The sequence below is a fragment of the Theropithecus gelada genome, chromosome 5 (genome assembly GCF_003255815.1).
Source record: "Theropithecus gelada isolate Dixy chromosome 5, Tgel_1.0, whole genome shotgun sequence".
Classification (NCBI taxonomy): domain Eukaryota; kingdom Metazoa; phylum Chordata; class Mammalia; order Primates; family Cercopithecidae; genus Theropithecus; species Theropithecus gelada.
In genome coordinates this window covers 51540105-51564340 of record NC_037672.1, presented here as the reverse complement: position 1 = coordinate 51564340, position 24236 = coordinate 51540105, and the positions used below count along the sequence as shown (strand labels likewise).

Genomic DNA, 24236 nt, shown 5'->3' with positions numbered 1-24236 from the left:
GCTTTCCTTTATGTTGAACAGAGGTCCAAGCTGTCAACTTCTTTTATCTTTATAATAGTTAAATTTCTTTTGGTAGGTGCTATTTATGACTCAATTTCATACATTGTGAAATTGAAGCTCAAAGGGAGATTAAAGTAGTGAAGATTACCCAAAGTTAGTGACAGCAGAAACTAAACTCCAAACCTAGAAAATATGTCTCCAGAAATTTTTATTGGTACTCATTAGATGTACATATTTTTAGGGTACATATGATATTTGATATATTTATGTAATCAAATCTGGGTAATTGGGACACTCATTATCTTAAATATTTATTTTTGTTTTTAATTCCTGGTACATTTGAATCATTTTCTTCTAGGTATTTTGAAATGTATATTCCATTACTGTTAACTGTAGTCTGGAGTTCTAACCCATGTATTATATGGGACCAAACCAGAATGCTATACTAAGATGTGCAGAAGAAAGTTAAAATAATGTTTTGAGCAACACTGACCCTCATCAGTAATTATTTTTTATATTACTGAACATTTATATATAGATAGTGTATACTATATACTATGAAATATATACATAGGATTCCAATGCCAGTGTGTGGTTTTTCTACAAACAAAGCAAATAGGGTCTCTTAGGTTTTCCTTCCAGTTTCTGGGTACCCTTATGTTTGTTGTATGATATTCTTTCTCCACTCTGTCTAAGCTAGGATGTCTGTTTCTTTCTTTGAATATTTTATTTTGAATCACAAAATGTTCTCAGATCCTACATATGTACTTGTTTAGTATTCAATTCTGAATATGCAACTGTTAGCCTGAGGAAATCTGTAGGGCGGTACCACTGTCTCTCTCTCTCTCGCTGGCTTGTTTTTTGTTGAACTTCTTGCTAGTGGCTGCATTTTTTTCCCCTGTGGAATTAATATTTTCTATATTTCCTGTGAACTATAGTGATTGGAAAGTCACTTAAAACTTTTCTTGATTACCTAACAATGGATCTGTCATTGGAATACTAATTTGGAATACTAAGCCACTTCCAATTAAATATTCTTAGAGCAGGATTAGCATTCAGAATATTATTTTGCAATATTATATGATGTTATTGTTACTGTTGTCTATATAATATCAGGATATCTTTTTTGTGCATTCAACAGTGTTATAATTTCCAAATTTGTCTTTAGCATCAGCAAGACCTAGATTAAAATTGTAGCTTTACCTTTACCTTTCTGAATCCAAATTTATCTATCTGATAAGAATAATTATAGTTATTTACAAAGTTGTTATGAGTATTAAAATGAGATATCTATGTACTCATTAAATATGAGGTCACCTTTTGTAGTGAATTTGTGACTCAGAAAACACCACAAAAAGGAAACAAGAGAAAACATTATGTCAGTGTAGCTCCTTAAAAATAATTTTTATTTCAAAGCCATAAAAAATAAAACAATATTCAATTACAAGAGATATCAGATGCTTACAGAGCAAGAGTGTTTTTACTTGATTGAAATAAGGACATATCTCTGGCAGTGAGAGTCTCTGCTTTTATTTGATTGGATTAGATTTAATTCCATTATCAGGAATACTGTGTTCTGTAAATGTTAGTGCAGCTACTATTTGCATGTTTCTGAGTGAAGTACTTAACTAGTTTAGGTTTCCATTTGTTGTCCTCAAGAAACAAGTTCACTTTCCAAATACAAAATTCAGTGCAGTAGTTGTTCACCAAGGCAGAACTCCTTAAATGTTCCAAGATGCAAAATCTCCACCTGGTGGTCACTCAAGTCAGTCACATCACCCTTGCTACTGGGTACAGCTGAAAAGGCCCTTGTGCCATAAACACACGTCCTTTTCTCATGAATGCTTTCTTACCTATTATTCTGTCAAATTAGCAATATGTTAGTATAAACTCAATATAGTTTAGTCATTCCTGATAGTGATATTTGATACAGGCCCATAGTCTCACAAGAAGACAATTTACTGAATTTGTTAACAAAGTTTAAAGGGTTTTCTAAAGAAAGGAAAGAAATGAGCTAAATTTATTATAGCTCCTTTATTATAATATTCATTATGTAACTCCTTTTAAAAAAACTTTTAAAGTCAAAGAACAATATAGGCAATACAATATGCTTTAATATATTTAGTAAAGTCTACTTTGAAATAAAATGTATGAATCTAGAGTGAATCTATTAATTATTGGTATAATTATTTAACATTTCTACCAATTTAAAACTTATTTCTACATAACTTGAAACTATTTCAATCTGACACTGTATTAGGGTGTTATATTATGTAAATATGTTAAGTATCAGACATGATACTTCCTAGGTTCTAAAACCTATATCCCTGTTTTAACTCATGAGTTACAAACCAAAATATTGGCCGGGCGCGGTGGCTCACGCCTGTAATCCCAGCACTTTGGGAGGCCGAGGTGGGTGGATCACTAGGTCAGGAGATCGAGACCATCCTGGCTAACACGGTGAAACCCTGTCTCTACTAAAAATATAAAAAATTAGCCGGGTGTGGTGGCGGGCACCTGTAGTCCCAGCTACTCGGGAGGCTGAGGCGGGAGAATGGCGGGAACCCGGGAGGCGGAGCTTGCAGTGAGCCGAGACTGTGCCACTGCACTCCAGCCTGGGTGACAGAGCGAGACTCCATCTCCAAACAAACAAACAAACAAACAAACACCAAAATATTAAATAATAGTAGAAATGTAAGAAAATAGGTATATGATTTGGTTAAGCCCATTGATTACATTAGCAATTACAGTAAAATAGGAAGGCAAACTTGTCATCACATTTCTAATTTTATCATATAAAAAATACACTGCATTCCTAGACATACTTTGACTCTACTATCATTTTGCTCTTTTTTTCCTCTCTTTTTTCTATAACACACTACATTTCTGTGTTAGTGGTAATAGCTTATAACACATTATTTTTACCTTCGTATCTATGGAATATTGAATCTAGTTTGTTGTTAACTTTGAACTAGAAAAAATGATATTCAGATATATGTTTATGAGTATGTATGTGTGTATGCATGTTTGTATGTGTACTAAATTTCACAGACTGCATGCATATGTTTTAATAAATCAGAGGGGCTCACATAATTCATCTAATCAGTTCTCTAATCTTAATAATAGAGAAATAGAACCCAAGATAAATTATATCGATAAATATATTGTGAAAGTGTTATTAATGAATGTGATCATTACATGTTGAGTTCAAAGACAGCTTTAAAAAAGCCAAACCCAAGATTCTGTTTTTCACATGATTCTAACAGAATTAGTACATAATGCCAATACATGACTGAATGGAAATCAGCATATTCCTTAACATGCTGCAGTCAGCATTATATAGGAGACATCTATAACAGCATTTATAAAAAAACAAAAGCTGCAATTGTTTGTGGATATACTCATATTTTTTTTTCCTTTCACCAGACCATTGCTGACTTTCAGTTCTATTGATCTAACATTTGCGTTTGAACTGGAGCATGCATTGAAAATATTGGATTCCATACTACTGCCTATACTGATTTTTATTGTCAGGTGTCTGTATTACTGACTCTACACACCCAGACAAAGAAATAATTATAAATGTCCAATGTAGCCACCTTTTAATTTATTATCCTAACATGTATTCTGATTAGTACTTTAAAATTCTTTTTCTCAGACTTTGGAATTCATCCTATATTGATATAAGATAGTTTTTTCATTTTTTTATTTACATTTGCATCTGTTACTATTAGCTGCTCTATGGAATATGTTTAATACAATAAAAAATAAAGCGATGTTTACAATTTATAATCAGAATAAAATATGCTACTATCTTTATACACCTTTTATACTATTATGTTTTCTACAAAGCAGTACAGTTTTATTTTAGACATATGTTCATGATGTTGTTTCAAAAACAAAAAAGAAACTATTAGAAAAATGAATAATAAATTTGAATTGATATGTATGTGAATCTGAATCCCTTTAAAAATATAGATCCTATACATATTTATAAGAGAAAAACTTTAGAAACTGTTTTTTTATTATTCTAACTGTTGTTTCAGGCTTTCATGTTGAATCGAGTTTTTCTTTGACCTGAAAGGCAATTTATTTTTAGTAGATACTAATTGTTTTAAAAAGATTTAATTTGTTAATGTTCTTTAGGGATTTTGTGATATTTTTAATAATTAAATGCCCAATAAGAGTTACAATAAAAAATTAACTTTACCATCAAAAAGGAAGATCTCCTGCACCCTCTGCTGCTATGTAAATGAAACTGCAGGTTATTTATTATAAACTTTTTTTTTTATTTTTAGTAAAGAGAGTAAAACATTTAAGGCAAATGCAGTCATTTTAATATACAGTAGACAAATGAACCATTATAGATGTCTCAAAAGAGCATGCATCTCAGATATATAGTTTACTTAAAAATAAGGAAAATATAAACTGACATCTAGTTAATTTACTAACTTTGAAAGGAAGATGTATAATGGCATCAATTTATTATTAATGAGAAAAAGTCATAATGCTGCCTACTTCTAAATCATCATATTACTTAAATTTATTAACCCACATATAAAAGTCTATTGCGGTTTATTGTTTGTAATATGGAATTATTAAACATTAAAAAGATTGTAAAAAAACTGGAGTGAATTATTTGTGTCTTATGGCTCACTGCCATTTTAGATGAATTACTGTGTTGTTAAAATAAATTGACTTTTTTTCTAGAAGGAAGGAAATAGCTTGCAATAGTGAAACCAGATAGAATCCGAGCTGTTAGAAGCGTTAATCCCAATTTATAAACAGATAACATTTGGATTGAAAATCATATAAAGTATAATTTTTACTATTAAAATGTAGTTTAATAGAAAAGACAAAGTCTTGCTGGGCATGGTGGCTCATGCCTGTAATCCCAGCTCTTAGGGAGGCAGAGGCAGGAGGATAGCTTGAGCCCAGGATTTCGAGACCTACCTGGGCAATATAGCAAGACCCCATTCTCCATAAAAAGGAAAAAAAATACAAAGTCTTTATATTATTTTAAGGATTCTTAGCACTTCCATATGTTTTATTTATTTAAATATTGTATATTAAACTATAAAACCTGAAGCAATTATTAAAACGCTAGGAATTGATGTTTGTATTTTGTCATACTTGGTAAAATTATTTTTAGAAAAGGCATTTTCTAATATGCTCAATCTTTTCCTTCCCAGTGGAAACCACTGTTAATAATTTTTGTGTTCAACCATTATGGAAAACAGTATGGCGATTCCTCAAGGATCTAGAACTAGATGTACCATATAACCCAGCCATCTCATTACTGGGTATATACCCAAAGGATTATAAATCATGCTGCTATAAAGACACATGCACACGTATGTTTATTGCAGCACTATTCACGATAGCAAAGACTTAAAATCAACCCAAATGTCCATCAGTGACAGACTGGATTAAGAAAATGTGGCACATATACACCATGGAATACTATGCAGCCATGAAAAAGGATGAGTTTGTGTCCTTTGTAGGGACATGGATGCAGCTGGAAACCATCATTCTTAGCAAACTATCACAAGAACAGAAAACCAAACACCGCATGTTCTCACTCATAGGTGGGAACTGAACAATGAGATCACTTGGACTCGGGAAGGGGAACATCACACACCGGGGCCTATCATGGGGAGGGGGGAGGGGGGAGGGAATGCATTGGGAGTTATACCTGATGTAAATGGCGAGTTGATGGGTGCTGACGAGTTGATGGTTGCAGCACACCAACATGGCACAAGTATACATATGTAACAAACCTGCACGTTATGCACATGTACCCTAGAACTCAAAGTATAATAATAATAAAAAAATAATAATAATAATTTTTGTGTATCTTCCAAGTTGCTTTTAAGACATTTACATGCATATGTCTATATCCTTCCATATTTTGTAATTTTTAAATAGGCTATATATTTTGTACTCTCTTATTTTAATTTTTAAGTCTTACATATAAAAGTAATTCATGATTTCATTCTGATTGTTGAAGCATCATATTACACATAACACCATGTCCCCAATGACGACAACCTCAATTCAAAGGCCCTCTTTAAGGATAATCACTGTTAATGCTTTGAAGTACATCCTTCAAGATGTACACATATGATTCTGCAGAGTATTTAATTTTATACATATTATTTGATAATAAATTTTAAATTGACATAAAATGTATACTGAATAGTATGTCACTTACCAATTTGATTTTATTAACATAATGCCTTGGAAAATTTTCCTTTGTTTGTTCATATATTTGACCTTATATGTTTAGCTCTTGTATATAATGCTGTAGAATAAATAGACAATTTTTGGAATTTTAAAAATTCTCCCATTAATGAACATTTATATTATTTTGTATTTTCACTACAGTAAGCCTGAATATCCCTGTACATGCTTCTTTGAGTAGACCTGTGAGTATTATTCTAGGGTAAATGCTGAGAAGTGGAATTATTTTTTCATTTTATACTTTGATAAATAATTTTAATTTTAAAATGACTTTAACAATTTGGATTTCTTTGTAAGTGTCCGTCCATATGTACTACTTCTTTCACCAAACCTGATATTATTAAATTTTAAAAAGTTATGGATGAAAAATATTGTATTTATTTCTGATTAATTATGGAGTTGATTATCTGCTCATATGTTGATTAGTGATTTATATTTCCTCTTCTGTAAATTTCCTGTTACTATTCTTTGCTCCCTTTTATTCTTTGTGTTTTCTTACCGGCTTATAGGAGTCCTTTCTATTTCCCCGATTACTAATGAGTTTGAGTATTTTAAAAATATATTCATTAGTGATTTGTGTTTCTTCTTTCAGGAATTACTTGTTCTTATTCTTTGCTCATTTATTTTTGCTTTTAGGTTCTTTTTCTTATTGATTTATAGTTCTTTATATATTCCAGATATTAATTATCTGACTGGCATAGGATACCAAAGACCAGCCCGTCTTAATGTATCAGTTAGTGCGCCAGAGCTTTCCCATGGGATCAGTCTGAAGCTAGTGTCCAGTTTTTGACCACATCTTGGCTTAGCTTCTTCTCCACTTATCCCCAGTGTCCCCATCTTATTAGCCTTTCTTTCTTTAATCAGCTTGACATGTTAGAACAAGAATTCCTTACTCAGGCTCTACTTCTAGGAAACCTATCCTGGATCTGTGATGACTTTTTCTTTAAATCAGTGTTTTAAAACCAAGCCAATTCTCCAATGGAAGATATAAAAAAATGCAACTGCTCTGTACTAATAAACATATACTTTCAGATGTGTGCTATCCTCTTTAAAGTTGTATATTTGTTGTACTGACATTGCCACTGCTCAACAAATTTATTCAGACTCCGAGAGAGTCTTTGAATGTTCATAATATTGTCAGTTCTTTGCTCCCTGTCTGAACTATTTTGTTGACAGTGAACAATTATTCAGTCATGTGCAGTCAAAGTGATCAATGTGTCAAATATTTTGGGTCAAAAGCAAGGAAGGTATGGCTAAATGAAATTATTTGTAACAGACAGGTTTAAAAATGTTTGTAATATTGGTTCCATCCCTATTTATTCAGTGATATAAGGTAGAGGTACTAATTCGAGCCTCATTAGCATGTGGATACTGCAACCTCTGATGCTTTTTCCATACTTTTTGGGATTGGCTCAGAAAGTAACAGTACTAGTCTAGGAATAGACAGAGTTAGAACTTACAGCAGAAAAGGTGGGGGAAAGTTATACGCTAAGGAAAACATCTTTGCTCTAAAACAGCGCAAACATGGTTAATTGATTATGATACATAAATTATTGAGCGTCGGTCATGTACTAGACCCTGTTCTAAGTGCTTTATTGCATTAACTTTTTTGCTTTTCTGAAAAATTTTTCAAGGCAGATGCTACTGTGATCCCCAAGAAGCAGCTCAGGCTCAAGGAGGTTACGCCATTTATTTAAGTCACACTGAAGTCACACAGCTCTTAAATGTAGTGCTGAATTTAAACCCAGCTATTCTTGTATCAGAGTCTGAATTCTTAACAGTTATGCATTCACTGTGTCTAAACCTTAGTACATGCAACTGTAGGATTCTTTAAGCATAAATGTGCCTCTTATTATTTACTTAAGCCTGGGTCATATGCTTTTACACTTCTTTCTTCTTTTACTACTAACTTCTTTGTATGTCTGACCAGAGCCCATCTTTCTCTATTTCTCTTTTCTCTCTGTTTCTTCTGGTCATTAAAGAATGAAGATCATATCTGGCTGAGTATCAAGATTACATATATAAATGTGTAACTTATGTCTTTCTAAATATTTATCATCATCCCTTAATTAATCCAAATAATTCATCTGCTTTCCTAAATCCTGCTAGAATAATTTCTTTCTAATGTGTTCTTCTTTCTTTTTGTAGCTGTTCCCATTGTCATGCTACTTGCACACCACTCACCCTCTTTCTCTTTTTATCTGGAGGACTGATTTATACAAATCTAATCAGAGACAATCTATCTTTGCTCATATACCATGTTTTGTGTCAGTTCATTTTTAGGAGTGACCCAAAGACAGACATTTCTTATATAAGCAATTATTTGTTTTGGTTATTTTGTGTATTTGTTGAGAACAACTTAGTGTACTCAATATGGCTAAATTATATACGAATTCAATAAATTGTTAATTAAACATATGTAATCAATTATGTGATTTCTGGCTTTTTCTACCTTAGGCTGACAATTTCATTCTCTTTTCTGTGACTGATCACCCACTTGGTCCCGATTAGCCATCCTTTTAACGTGTCTCATATTCTCCTCACTGACCTTACTGGCAGAAGTGGCCTTTGTCAGCGTTGTGGGAATCATTTAGCTGTTAAAAATGCCTCCGTTATTTTCCCATTTATTTAAGGGGAAACAGCAAAAACATTTTGGAAATGCATGGAGAGATAAACTGAAAAAGTGTTGAGATGTAGATAGCATGGTCTTTCTAGTAGAAAGAGCCTGGACTGCAAGAATCTTCACAAGTGCGAGCCCTGTTTATATCTGGGTTAAATGATATAATTAGGTAAGATTGGGAAGTTACTTCAAGCTGATATCCTACTTATTTTGGTAAAAATTGATCAATGTCCTTTGATATGTTTACATATTATTAATTTTCTGCCATAATTTTCTTAATGTTAAAATTATTACCTAGGAAATATTTGTTTCTTTCATGGATCTTCTTTTATTTTCACCAAGTACAATGGAAGATTTTCTTTTTAATATGGTCATTTAGGCTCTACCAGATTATTTTCTGAATGTTTTTCTGGAAAAGAATAGAGCTGGGAACAGATTTAACTTATGCAGCATTCCCCTAAACATTTCAAATATTGATCATTTGTTTTCAAATGCCAATAAAAATATAAATTTAGGGAATTTGATTATAAGAGGTCAGAGTACTGATCTCACATTATATACATCTCTTCAATATTGTTTTAGGTGATTTTTAATAGACTGGTTGTGACACACATTTTGTTAGGTAGATGATTTTCATAACTACTCTAAGAGCTGCACCACCATCTACCTCTTGCTTGAATATATTTCAACAGAAAAGGCAGAGCTGTATATCTACTCTGTGCCAAGCAGTGGGTTAGTGTCCTTGTGATGTAGTATCTTCTCATTCTTAAAATACTCTATAAAGTAATTATTATTGATGTTCCAGTTTATAGTATCAGTAAGTGGTAGTACTTGCATTTAAGTGCCAATTACACGTGTATGTAAGAGGTATATAAGAGAGACAAAGAATACTTAGGATTACCTCAGATATGAGACCAGGTGACATGTCATCATCTATGACTCATAATGAAAAAATATGAGGGGTGTACAAATTCTAGGAAAATATTTGAAAAGCAATGAGAAAGAAGAAAAGCAAAGGTAATTTTGCTTTCTTTTTACCTGTACAGACAGATAGACCTATTTAAGTATATGGTAGTCAGCTTCCAAGATGATACAGCTCTGAAACCCTGCAGGACTGTTTTATGCTGTTGGTTAATTTATGCATTTGGAATCACAAAAGAAATAGGTTTTTTTTTTTTTTTTTTTTTTTTTGAGACAGGGTCTTGTTCTGTCACCCAGGCTAGAGTGCCATGGTGCGATTGTGGTTTACTGCAGCCTTGACCTCCAAGGCTCAAGGGATCCTCCCACCGCAACCTTCCAGGTAGCTGGGACAACAGGTGTGTGCCACCATACCTAGTTAATTAATTTTTTTAAGAGATCAGCTCTCCCTATGTTGCTCAGGCTGGTCTCCAACCCCTGGGCTCAAGCTGTCCTCCTACTTCAGCCTCCTAAAGTGTTGGGATTGACAGGCATGAACCACTGCACCCAGACAGTAATTTTTAAAATGTCTTAATTATGTAATATATTTTACTTTTAGTCCAACTTTAAGTAGGTAACATATTAATGATCCATGTCCAAATTATGAATCATTTAACTAGAATTCATATCTTCTTCAACTATATCAAATAAGAAATTTGACTCTAAGTTTATTTAGAATAGATCCTCCTATAATGTGGTACTCTGTTAAGGGTAATGATTGTGTTTGCTAAGGTTGTAAAGGTCACTGAATAGAGTACTGTACCTTCTGGAAGCCTTTTGTTAAATCCTGGTGCTAAAGAACAAAAGTACTATTTCTTCAGGTTGCCATTGTAAATTTCTAAGCGATCAAACTGAGTTTTACTTCTAATAGGGCCCATATACATTTGTATAGTAGTGTTATCTTCAAGTTAATCTTACCTTTTGTTTATTTACATATCATTAACTTTATAATAAAAAACTTATGTAACAAATTTGTTTTTTCAAAATAAAATAACGTTTATGGTAGTAAAGACCCCTAGATAATGGATGGGTCTAGTTCAACCTTCATATTTTTAAGACCTATTATTATGAAAGTGACTATGATTTCTGAATCGAGAAATATTAGATAAGAATTGAGAAAAGATGTTTATTTTATCCAATTTGGAAACTTATAAAAATGTATACAATGTTTGCTAAGGGATTAAAGGTAACTGTTATAAAAACATTGTAGTAAAAAGAAATAAAATTAGCAGTTATGATGTTGTTGCATTTATCTTTAGTGAATAATTGAAGTTGCTGTGATGACATATTATTTCATGAAACTTATTCAGCATTATGTTTTCATGTTTTCAACTGTGTATTAGCAAATTTCAGATTATTGAACTTTTAAAGTTTGGAAGCCTTTTAATAAATATGAATCTCTAAAAGTTGTAATTTAGCATAATTACCCTCAGGATTATAAGATTTATTCATGGCAGTGAGACAGAAAATATGTTTATGTAGGTTTGAAATCCTGAAGTGTTGAAGTTAAAACATAGAAATCTGTGTACTCTATAGGTACAAATTGCATAGTTTCTCAGGCACTGGGTATCAAATTAAGGAGAAGTGGTTTTTGTCATTAAGACAAAATAATAACTTGAGATAAACAAACAGATGCTTACTATGTAAGCTAATACTTGAGGAAATGTAAAGGAGGAGTGCCATTTGCAGGATGGGAGACAGTGGGAATGGGTTGTCAGGTAGGGAAAGAGTGTCAGGGATGGCAACTTGGAAGGGGCAATGTTTTGGAAGTGGTTCACATATAGTTTGATTTAAATTCAAATTCATATGGAGAAAAGGGAACTCTTGCACACTGTTGGTGGGGATGTAAATTAGCACAGCCTCTGTGGAACACAGTATGGAGGTTCCTCCAAAACTAAAGTAGGAGGCTTTTGCCATGTTGGAGTTACAGGAAGGGCATCCCAAGCTGGTGGACCTAAATCTCCAAAGGTCTTGAAGGTGAAAGTGATCAGAAAATGGCAGTCACGACCAAGTGCAGTGGCTCATGCCTGGGCTCCCAACACTTTGGGACACCAAGGCAGGAGGATTGTTTGAGGCCAGGAGTTTGAGATCAGCCTGTGCAACATAGCAAGACTCTATCTCTATGAAACTTTTTTTTAAAATTAATTGGGCATGATGCTGTATGCCTGTAGTCCCAGCTACTTGGGAGGCTGAGGTAGAAGGATAGCTTGAGCACATGAATTTGAGGCTGCAGTTAGCTATGTTCTCTCCACTGCATTCTAGCCTGGGTGACAGAGCAAGACCTTGTCTCCAAAAACAAAACAAAACAAAACAAAAAACAAAGAAAGAAAGAAAAGGAAAAGGAAAGAAAGATAAGAAAATGACAGTCATCAGTGTAAATGGATCATGAAGTGTGAGGAGAAGAGCAATGAATCTGGAAATGTAGACAGCATCCAAGCCTTAAAGAGCTTTCCTAAAGAATATGGATAATCCTGATCTATAGTCTATTTTCTCCTTATTTAGCTGGGAAGCTCTCAAGGGAAATATGAGTTCATGTTAAAAATAAAAGACATGTGAAGGATATTTATCTCTAGTAGATTTGTATCTACTCCAGGTTATTCAATAATGTGCAGATACCTTTTGGTATCTATGATGTTTTTACTTAAAGAAATTAGGACAAACATATCACTGACCTTAATAGACTATTTGTGCCCAGTGGAAGTCTGGTGGTTTTCATTAAGTATTTAAGAGCAAGAGTGATTATAAAATTGTTTAAATTTTTTTTTTTCATTAGTTAGATCCTTTGAATACTTGCTAAAGAGATATGGGACTGATTCTTTTACTTTTAATGCTGCTCCAAATGCAGAAAATACTTCAAAAATGGCCAATAAATATTTAATATACATAAATTTTGAGTATTTCAGTAATGATGGTTGATATCTTGACATTCAGGCATTGAAGGCTATAGGTTCACAACCAGCTGCAAATCATTATGGTTGATTATGTTCTAATTAGTGAAAAATTGTTCAATAGGCATTGAATGGAAATAAATGTTGCATGTAAGTGAAAAAAATCATGGCTGTGAATGATGTTAGTTGAAACATTTTAAAGAATATAGTCATGAAAACATGTATTATTCATTGTATACACTTTGGAAAATCTAAGCTGTGAGGAAAATCACACATTTTTATTTGTGAACAATTTTAAGAGCTAAAATGTATGTTTATGTTTTAGGTTTTCATCAAGCAAAGCCTTACAAGAATACTGAAATGTTTTGGGAGTGGTTCACATATAGTTTGATTTAAATTCAAATTCATATGGAGAAACGGGAACTCTTGCACACTGTTGGTGGGGATGTAAATTAGCACAGCCTCTGTGGAACACAGTATGGAGGTTCCTCCAAAACTAAAGATAGAACTATCATATGATCCAGCAATCCTACTTCTGGGTATATAGCCAAACAATTGAAATCAGTATGTCAAAGAGATATCTGTACTCCTATGCTTATTGCATCATTATTCATGATAGCCAAGATATACAACAAACCTAAGTGTACATCTGTGGATGAATGGGTTAAGAAAATGTGGTTTATATATATAATGAAATGCTATTCAGCCTAAAAAAGAAATTCTGTCACATGTCACACAACATGGATAAACCTGGAGGACATTATGCTCAATGAAATAACCTAGACACAGACAGACAAATATTGCATGATCTCCCTTATATATGGAATCTAAATCATTAAACTCATAGAAGTAGAAAGTAGAATGGTTACCAGAGACCGGGATGGTAAGACCGGGGGCTGGGGTGTTGGGGCCAGGGGAATGGGGAAATAATGTTCAGAGGGTACAGAGTTTCAGTTAGACAGGAGAAATAAGTTTTAGAGATTGATTACACAGCATGGTGACTATAGTTAATAATAATGTACTGCATATTTCAAAATGGATAAAGGAGTACATTTTAAATGCTGTCACTACAAAAAATGGTATGTATATGAGGTGATAGGTATGTTAATTTGCTTAATTATTTTATAATATAAACACATATCAAAAATCACATTATACCTCATAAGTATATACAATTGTCATCTGTGAATTAAAAATAAAATCAAGTTTTAAAATTAAAGTCATTGACTGTAGTGAAAAATCATCCACTAAAAATCTTATAATACAAATATGTCAGATTTTATGTTGTTTGGAGAAAAACATTAGTTATGAATGAATATCTAAAAGCAAATATTCATCATTTTTGTCACATACTTGTTCAAGGAAATGAAAGTATTTTACTTGATCAATTCTCATATTTACAAGGATGATAAAATAGAGGATTTTAAATTTTGTATAGTATTAATTTTTAGTCAGGTAGTTTTGGTTGTAAAAACTAAGAAAATGAAACAGAGTCTGATTCAATTTACAAAGGGAGAGGGTGCATTACAGTTGAAGGATTAAGCAAAACTCATAAATAAAATAGCATCCAAATCAGGTACAGTTTAAAAATCAGTGAAAAATAGTGGTCACTAGAATAACAATATTTGCTGTACAAGTTTGAATCCCTGATGTAGAAACATAGCAGGGCCTTCATTCAGCAGTAGGAGTTCATGACTAATTAGTGAATGTAATATGTACCATGCTGATTACAAGCTTACCCCGTAGTTAGATAAGGCTTGGTTTTTTATTCCTGTTTTGCCAGGTGTTGGCTGAATGACATTACACAAGTTGCTTTTCTGTTGTAAAATGTTCATAGTCTTATTACCTATTTCTAGAAATACAAGGTGTGAAAGAGATAATCTGTTGGGAAGTACCTGGTACATCGAAGTTGATGAGTTGTAGCTGCCACCTCTCCTCACCCTTGTCCTTCTCCTCCTTTATCTTCTCCATTGATACCCTGAATATACTGACATTAATATGGTTCATAAATTTTCTATGCTTCTGATTCTCTCAGTATGTATTCTCACTTCTCTCAATGTTACCAACTGTCTTAGTTTTTATTCAAGCATTTTCTTCAACTGACACCTGTGGTTCTCTCATAAGTTTAACTTGTTTGTAACCCTACGTTATATCCTTGTGATTTAGTTTCTTCTTCCAATGGCCTGCTTATCTCTCAGCTTCCCAAATCAAACTTGTGGTGGGGTTGGGGGAAGGGGGAGGGATGGCAATAAGAGAAATACCTATTGTAAATGACGAGTTAATGGATGCAGCACACCAACATGGCACATGAATACATATGTAACAAACCTGCATGTTGTGCACATATACCCTAGAACTTAAAGTATAATTTAAAAAAGAGAGAGAGAAAAAAAAAGAGAAAAAAAAGTCTATAGCAATTGGTTTTTCTTTGAGTGCTGATTGTGGTGTCAGGCTATACCATTGTCTTGTTTATGATTCTGTTGAGCTCCCATCAGGAACTTGTTGAATCATGTGGTATAAAATGAAAATACTTCTAGTGGTCTCTGACAAGACTCATGGTGGTGCATTTACCCAGACAGAAATTATTATGTCTGTCACGTGCCTACTGCATCTAAAAAAAACATAAAAAGTTAAGAATAAACAGTTTACTAAAATTATGGAACAGCTATAAGTAGTAAGTCTGGGTCTTAAATACCTGGTGTCTCCAAAGCCAACACTCTTGAATAAACTTTAAATATTTTTGTTAATCTTAAAATGTTTGCATCACTATAAAATATCAGTACAAGTTATTGGATCATTTTTACTACTTATAAATTCAAAAACGTTTATTAGGTATCAGATTTTTGTTATTGATTGTTTTAGTATAAACCAAATTCTATTTCATGTCTTGAAAAACAGTATTTTGTTTTAAAATGTATTATTTGTACTTGAATTCTATTGACTTGTTCTTTTTGTTTTAACCTTTCTCAGGCTGCTAAGTTGGCTTTCACAGTGCAAGCCTTGGAGTCCCAATGGGGGACTCAGGATCAAGACGATCTACCCTGGTCTCCCGGTTGCCAATATTCAGAAGAAGTATTAGCAGAAGACATGATTCTCTTCCTTCTTCACCTTCTTCCAGTAATACAGTTGGTGTCCACAGTTCCTCTCCTTCCAGCACTAACTCAAGCTCAGGTAGCACAGGTAAACGGAGGAGCATATTCCGTACTCCTTCCATTAGCTTCCACCATAAGAAGGGGAGTGAGCCTAAGCAAGAACCTACCAACCAGAACCTTAGTATTTCAAATGGTGCTCAACCTGGTCACAGCAATATGCAGAAACTGAGTTTGGAAGAACATATTAAGACCAGGGGAAGACATTCTGTTGGTTTTAGTAGTTCACGAAATAAGAAGATAACAAGATCTTTGACAGAGGACTTTGAAAGGGAAAAAGAGCACTCAACTAACAAGAATGTCTTTATAAATTGTCTAAGTTCAGGCAAAAGTGAAGGGGATGATTCTGGTTTCACAGAAGACCAAACTCGCCGTTCTGTTAAGCAGTCAACAAGGAAGCTACTCCCTAAATCTTTTTCATCTCACTATAAATTTTCTAAGCCAGTTCTACAGAGCCAATCTATTTCACTGGTACAGCAGTCTGAATTCTCATTGGAAGTTACACAGTACCAAGAGAGAGAACCTGTGTTAGTAAGAGCTTCGCCATCCTGCTCTGTGGATGTAACGGAACGGGCAGGAAGCTCTTTACAATCTCCTTTGCTTTCTGCTGACCTTACCACAGCTCAGACACCTTCAGAATTTTTAGCCTTGACTGAAGATTCTGTGTCTGAAACGGATGCATTTTCTAAAAGTGGAAGCATGGCATCCCACTGTGACAACTTTGGCCACAATGATTCTACCTCTCAGATGTCTCTCAATCCTGCTGCTGTTACAAAGACAACAATAGAACTTATGGGAACTGTCCCCTGTGCAATTATGTCTCCCGGGAAATATAGGTTAGAGGGTCAATGTAGCACTGAATCTAATTCCTTACCAGAAACCTCTGCTGCTAATCAGAAGGAAGTGTTATTACAAATTGCTGAACTACCTGCTACAAGTGTGAGACACTCAGAGAGTAACCTACCAGCACATACTGAAAGAGAAGAAAATATAGGGTTACAAAATAGTGAAACAATGTTGGGGACAGACTCCCCAAGGAAACTTGGATTTTATGAGCAACATAAAGCAATAGCTGAACATGTTAAAGGGATCCATCCTATTTCAGATTCAAAGATAATACCTACTTCTGGTGATCATCATATTTTTAACAAAACGTCATATGGATATGAAGCAAATCCTGCCAAAGGTATGCTGATTTTCTTTGTGTAACAAATGATATGAATTGATTTTCATTATACTTTATTCAGTTTTCTTATTCCATCTCATAAATGGAAACCACATTTTTCTTGTTTTTCACTTTCAAAATGGTTTCCTATTTATAATTTGTGTTAAATGTTTCCCCTGCTTGATTTTAAACTTACATCAATTGTATTATGCTGAAAATGTAATTCAGCAATATTATTCATTTTTTCTTGGTTATGTTATCCATAACTAAGAAGCAGCCTCTTAGTTATGGTGCTTATTGGAGCACCTTCAGAAGAAAGTGAAAGGAAACTAATTCTGTTTGCAATGTGGATTTCTCCAAAGTAAGGACTGTCTTTTATAGAGTTTGTTATAGAGGCATTGGTATTTCTTATTTAGTGAAATTGATATATTCCAGCTAAAATCACTATAAAATTTGTATAATTTAACATTATTTCCTTTGTTAACTAAGCTTTCATTATTAAATAGGATCTGTTTTTCAATGTAAATAATTCCTATCTCTAGATACAAAAACAGAATTGTAAGCTTAAAAATAACCTATCTTTGGAAGCTGGAGACAGGTTTCAACCCTGCCTCTGACATTAACTCTGCAATTTTGGACACCTTCTCTTTAGTTTAAAAAAAGTGGTAGTATATATGAATTACTCTAATATGGCTACAGAAAATTTTGTTTTTTTAACATGAAATTCAGTTCAAGATAATTATTGAAAAATACCACCGCTGGGCTGTCTTAGACATATTTTAATTCCTTTTTCTCTGCTATCATTAATGCTACTACTACTACTACTACTAATTTCCCCAAATTTGGAGGTGATTATGTCCTAGATATTACTTTATATACATTAATTAAAATGATTGAAATTGCTACTATTATTATAAGCTATTTTGCAGGCAAGAAAATGGGAGCAAAGGTAAATTGTGTGTCGGCAATCACAAAACTAGTAATTCATTTATTGGGATACAAATCCTATGAGGTAGGCTCGTATGTTTCCCATTTTACAAATGTGAGAACAGAGGCTAAAGAATCATACAGCTGGTAAGTAGTGCAGTCAAATTACAACTCTGAATCCAAAGCTCTGGCTCTCCATAACTATGCTTTACTACATGTCATGACTTAAAATATGAAATAAAATTTATATAACATAATGTCACAAGTAATAGGACTATATAGTTCATCCATAAACATGAAATTTTAAAGTTTTAAATACAAGACTTAATTTTCCAGCTGTCTTAATACTTTTCCCATTTGATACAAGATCACTTTTATGCACCTGATCATGTTTTGTCCATTTTTTGAACTTTGTATTCTTGTCTGTGGTCTTGGCTTTAGTCATATATGCGTAGCTTCTTTTCCTGTAATACAATCATGAGAATATGATAATGATGATGATATTAATGATGGTTACCCTTTTGTACAATTAATATGTGCCCAAAAATGTACTAAGAAAATTGAATGCACTATTTTATATAGTCCTTATAAAAATTTTGCATGTCATATTAATAACTAAGATTTATAATAAGTTAAATAACTGTATAGGGTCACATTGTTAGCAAATGATGGACTTGATATTGAAAGTCAGGAAGTTTTTAAATTATATCAAAAAGGGATAGAAATGTAATTATCCTGACATATCTAATTCTTATTTAGTAATGATGACTTTCCTCAAAGCCTAATTGAATACTGTGTATGTTTCTCTCTCTGGAAATTAAAGAATGACCAATTATCTTGGAGACTATTAATATGTTGATTCAGATCCTAATTGTAACAGAATAACACATTAATTTTGCTGATTTGATAATGTGTTGGCTATTCTTGAATAAATAAGCTGGTAATGTCAACAAGGACAGTATACTATCCTTTAGTTTGTGAAAATATTTGTGTTCTATTTATAAGGATTTTATAATTTTGAAGTTTAAGGCTTTAAAAACAGCTCAGTAAATGCATTTTATCCAATAAACATTAGCTGTAGACACTAACCTTCATAATGCTAAATTTAGTTTGTATTTTGTATGAAACATTTAAGCCAGTACTTGATACACATCTAAGTGTATTAGGTGTACAATCATATCAGAACTAACAATAAAATGTTGAGTTATCTGACAATTTAACTTGTATTCATTGGCTTAAAAAGTTATTTTAAAAGAACTGCTATGTATTGGACTAATAGATTCTGGACAGTCTTTAAACTAGTAGATGAGGCTAATTAGAACAATTTATTCATTTACTCATTCATTCATTCAGCAAATATTTATGGTTTTAACACTATATTGGGCAGTAGGTATGTAGCAGTACACAAAATAGGCCTAGATCCCTGCCTTCCTGAGGCTTACTTTCTACCGGGGATACTCAGTTAACATGCTATTTATATCAGATGGTGATAACTGCTGAGGGTAAGTTTAAAGCAGAATAAAGGCTTAGGAAGCAGAGGTGGGATTGCAGTTTGCATTTTTAAATGTGAGTGAGATGATACCCAAGGTAACATATTGGTAAAAGTTTGAAGGAACTTAAAGAATATGTCATATAGATATTTGAGAGAAATATATTAGTGCAAGGTTGTGGGTCAAAGGCTGTGTGGGGCTGGAGCATGCTGGTGATGTACCAGAGCAGCAGGTGTCCAGTGTAGCAGGAGCAGAGTGATGGAGGGGAGAGCAGGACATGAGGTTACAGAGGTCAGCAGGTGAACAGGGTGCCCCTCCTGTCCCTGGTTTGTGGACAGAAAGAGCAGTCATATAGGTCGTATTATGAAGAATATGTTATGCCATTTGGAAAACATCACCTTTTATCTAGAAGAGTGGTGGTGATGGCTCTCATTTATGTTTTAAGTATATGATTCTGGCTACCATGTGGAATGTAGTTTGTATTGGGGGTGGAGAGGCAGATGGGAGTAGGCAGAGGCAGGAGAATTGTAGCAAATATTGCAGTAACCAAACAAGCATAGAATGGATTTGGTCCAGGGTCTTAGAAAGAGAGGTAGAAGGAATCAGATTCTGTATACAGTTTGAAGGAAATAAGGACAGGGTTTGTTTATGTGATTAATGTGAGCTATGAAGCAACCAAGGATGACTCCAAAAGTTTTGGGCTTCAAAGAGATAACATGATTAAGTGAACTAAACTGATGCTATATATGTAAAAGTTTTCTCATGATAGAGAAGCTTTGAATAACACTAAGAGTTTTCCGCGATCTCTCAGTGGGACATTTGTAAAAAGTACATTTAAATATTTACGTTCATTTTTATTTATTTTCCTTTCCATAGTTCTTGCCAGTAGTCTCAGTCCATTTCGTGAAGGAAGATTTATAGAGAGGAGACTGCGATCCTCGTCAGAAGGCACTGCAGGGAGTAGCAGAATGATTTTGAAACCAAAAGATGGAAATATAGAAGAAGTTAATAGTTTAAGAAAGCAAAGAGCAGGTTCTTCATCTTCAAAAATGAACAGTTTGGTAAGTATATACATACGTCTGTCTCTAATGGAATAATACTGTCTGTATCTGGTATGTTCATGCCTCTTGCAGAATGAACACAGACTACAGGATAAACACCTCATATTTGAAGGGAAAATTTGTTTCCATAGTTGACATTACAAGTCAGAGAAACAAATTTTTCGTCTAGGTCAGGATGGAGTTCACCATGACAGCTGTCTTTAGTTCTTGTCTTCCTTGCTTCCATGGAAAGTTTGACATTCTTTATTCTAGAACAAGACCCTTGAATACAGAAACTAGGAAAAATGCTGAACATGAGGATCTCCTTTGACACCATTATTTCGCATCCTCTCTCCACCATATAGCCCTCTAGAAAATACCCTTTTGTAAATCACACTGACTCCGGTACCACTGTTAGTCCCTAGTAGGCCCTAACCTCACTGTCCTCCTGCAGTGCCCTTCCACAAAGGGTGAGAAGTTGGTGTGAAGCTTATGAGGACCAATGTGAAATGCCCATCCAATGCTTGCATACATTGGAGGTAATCAAGATGCCCTATTCCTGGTCCAAATTGTAGAACCTGCTTTTAGTATGAGGGTGGAGGTGGGGTGTATAGGGAGAGGCATGGTCTGAGTTTTTATGTGTGAACTAGGGTGTCACAGAGGCGTTAGTATGAAGCTCCCTCATAGTATGAGACAGACTCAGGGATGGGAAGAGATGAGGGGTGAACTGCAGCTTTGGGTCCATGTGGCCTCAGGTTTCACAAGTATTAGAGTGTGATTGCCTTTTGGAGATCACTTTGCTCACCTTCGCACAGATGTGTCCTTTTTCAGCAGAGTATTTAACATCTATTGTCTAAAATGTTCCTTTAAAATAATCTTTCTACCTACCTATCCATGTATATATGTGAAAAATGCTCAAAAATTAATCACTTATGATATGTCTATTATTTTATGTAATTGGGTTTCAAATGAAAATATTAGGTAATTGAGATCTGATAATTATTTTGTGAAGAAGCCTTAAGTTAGTGAGGTAACATTGTGTGATAGCAAAATCACTGTGCTTGATGTTAGAGGTTTTAATCATTTTTTTCTGGTGTGGCCATTTCTTAATCCTGGGCAAATTTGTAACCACAAAATAGCAAATGATAATAGGCATCTTGTTTCCATTACACTAAAAAATGACTATGTGAGTGTGTGTTTACATTTTTACATATGGAAATATATATTTCATGCTTCATTTTGTTCTTCTGTGCATCGGCTATTGTATTATTATTTTTGCAATGGATATTTTTGATCTAAGTATGAAAATTTGTTAAAAAAGATTTCCAGTTGATGCACCATTAAAAGTTAGGACTAATGAAGTATTACAAAACATTTATCATCACAACATTTTCACTATTTCTTCATGGAGAGGTATTTATATTAATAGGGGTACACTATTCAACTTTGAAAGTTGTGCCTTTTACATATTCTCTCATATCTCATGTGTTTTTCATACTGCATTTAATTTAAATAATTCTAGTTTGAGACAAGCCTAGGCAAAGTATTGAGAACTCATCTCTAAAAAAAAATTTAATAATTAGCTAGAAGTGGTGGCTTACACCTGTAGTCCCAGCTTCTCAGAAGGCTGATGTGGGAGGATCACTTGGGTCCAGGAGTTGGAGGCTGCAGTGAGTTATTGCGACCCCGCACTTCAGCCCGGGCAACAGAGTGAGACCTGGTCTCAATAAAATAAATAAATACATACATACATACATAAATAAAATGTAAAAAGTGCTTATAATATAACAAAGTCACTCTTCTCAGGTTTAGGGTTTTTGTTTTGTTTTGTTTTGTTTTGTTTTTGAGACAGAGTCTTGCTCTGTCGCCCAGGCTGGAGTGCACTGGCACGATCTTGGTTCACTGCAACCTCCACCTCCCAGGTTCAAGCAATTCTCCTGCCTCAGCCTCCTGAGTAGCTGGGATTACAGGCACCCGCCACCATGCCCAGCTAATTTTTGTATTTTTAGTAGAGATGGTGTTTCACCATGTTGGCCAGGCTGGTTTTGAACTCCTGACCTCAAGTGATCCACCCGCCTCAGCCTCCCAGAGTGCTGGGATTACAAGCGTGGGCCACCACGCCCAGCCCTCAGATCCACTTTTAAGATTTAAAACTTAAGAAACAAAAGAAGTGGTTTTGTTTGAGGGCCTTATATTTAAGTTTTTAAAAGTGTGCCTGTAGTAGTATAGTTTTTCCACTAGATGGCAGGAAGACACCACTGCCATGGTGGTGGACAGTCTATCAGGGTTGGAACAAAAACTTAAAATATTGTACATGTTCATTGGATTTACAGATGAAAATTACTGAATTAAATACTGAAACTTTTGAAATTCCTAAAGAGAACTACCAAAAACTACTTCATGATCTTACCATCTTCCTTTGGATTTCACAAGTTATATCTCATCTTTCAGTTACTTTACAGTTTATTCATTTTTTAATTTTCATTTTTAGTTTTTTAAGGCAGAGCCTCACTCTGTCACCCAGGCTGGAGTGCAGTGGTGTAATCTTGGCTCACTGCAACCTCCCCTCCCTGGTTCAAGTGATTCTTGTGACTCAGCCTCCTGAGTAGCTGGGACCACAAGTGTGTGCTACTATGCCAGGCTAATCTTTGTATTTTTAGTAGAGCTGTGGTTTCACCATGTTGGCCTGATTGGTCTTGAACTCCTGACCTCAGGTGATCCACTGACATCACCTCCCAAAGTGCTGGGATTATAGGTGTGAGCCACCATGCCTGGCCAGTTGCTTTACACTTAATTAATTTAAAACGCATGAAATATGTTTTTTACTTGTAGCACTGTAAGGAAGAAATGGTAGGGATTATTTAGTTCTAGATACATGTGAAACAAGTGACATATATTTGGAAAATTGTAGCTCTATGTGTGAAAAGTGACACATTTCTATATTCCTCTTCCAAAATTAAGCAACTGCATGTATTTAAGAATGCATCCATGGTTCAGTTATTTTATTTTAAAGCAAATATAATAGAAACATATGTTTTTAATGCTTGTTTGAACCAAGGGACTACTTTTAATGCCTGACACGTCTTATCACATCCAGTCCTCACAACAGTACTATAAATTAAATGATACTGTAGTGATGAAATTTTGCAAAAGAGGAAAATAAGGCACTGAGAAGATAAGCGGCTTGCCTAAAATGACATAGCTCATAAATGGCAGAGATAGGATCTGGATTTGATCCTTTCTAAGTTCAAATCCTACAATCTTTTGGGAAAATGTATTAGATTTAAAATTAATTTGAGCCATTTTTCAATTGTTTGCATCAATTTGGTGTAATAAAATTAAAACATTTAAAGCAGTCTAAACTTGCTTGCTCTAAGTCTAGGCTGCAGCATTCTATAAGAGATACAAAAGAGGAAAACAGAAACAATATTTAGTGCTTAATCTGAACTTAAAATGCGGTCATGTTTCTTGAAATGCTCATGAATAGTATCTATGTCCTTACTGAGAGATATCCCATCAAAAAGGAACTTTGTCACAAAAGAGGATATTCATACTTGGGAGTTTTGTAATACTTCATGAGTCCTAATTTTTAATGTTAGCATTAATGCAGACCTTCATGTAGTTCATGGAGATTTCAATTTTCGTAATAAAATATGGCTCTATTTATTAAGATGCTGAGCATTTCCTGAATGACCAAAGATATTACCTAATGGATTAGATATAGTTAGATATACCACGGTTCTATTGTTTTTATGTA

General features: G+C 34.0%; 1 protein-coding gene across 1 annotated transcript in view; it reads left to right on the top strand.

Annotated features, from left to right (window-relative positions):
• CCSER1 (coiled-coil serine rich protein 1) overlaps nt 1–24236 on the top strand; it is a 1408588-nt gene that overhangs the window by 158232 nt on the left and 1226120 nt on the right. The window contains exons 2-3 of the mRNA XM_025385587.1: nt 15679–17043; nt 20316–20500. Coding sequence (XP_025241372.1) covers nt 15720–17043; nt 20316–20500 — 1509 coding nt within the window. The 5' untranslated portion in view covers nt 15679–15719. The remainder of the gene's footprint in view (nt 1–15678; nt 17044–20315; nt 20501–24236) is intronic.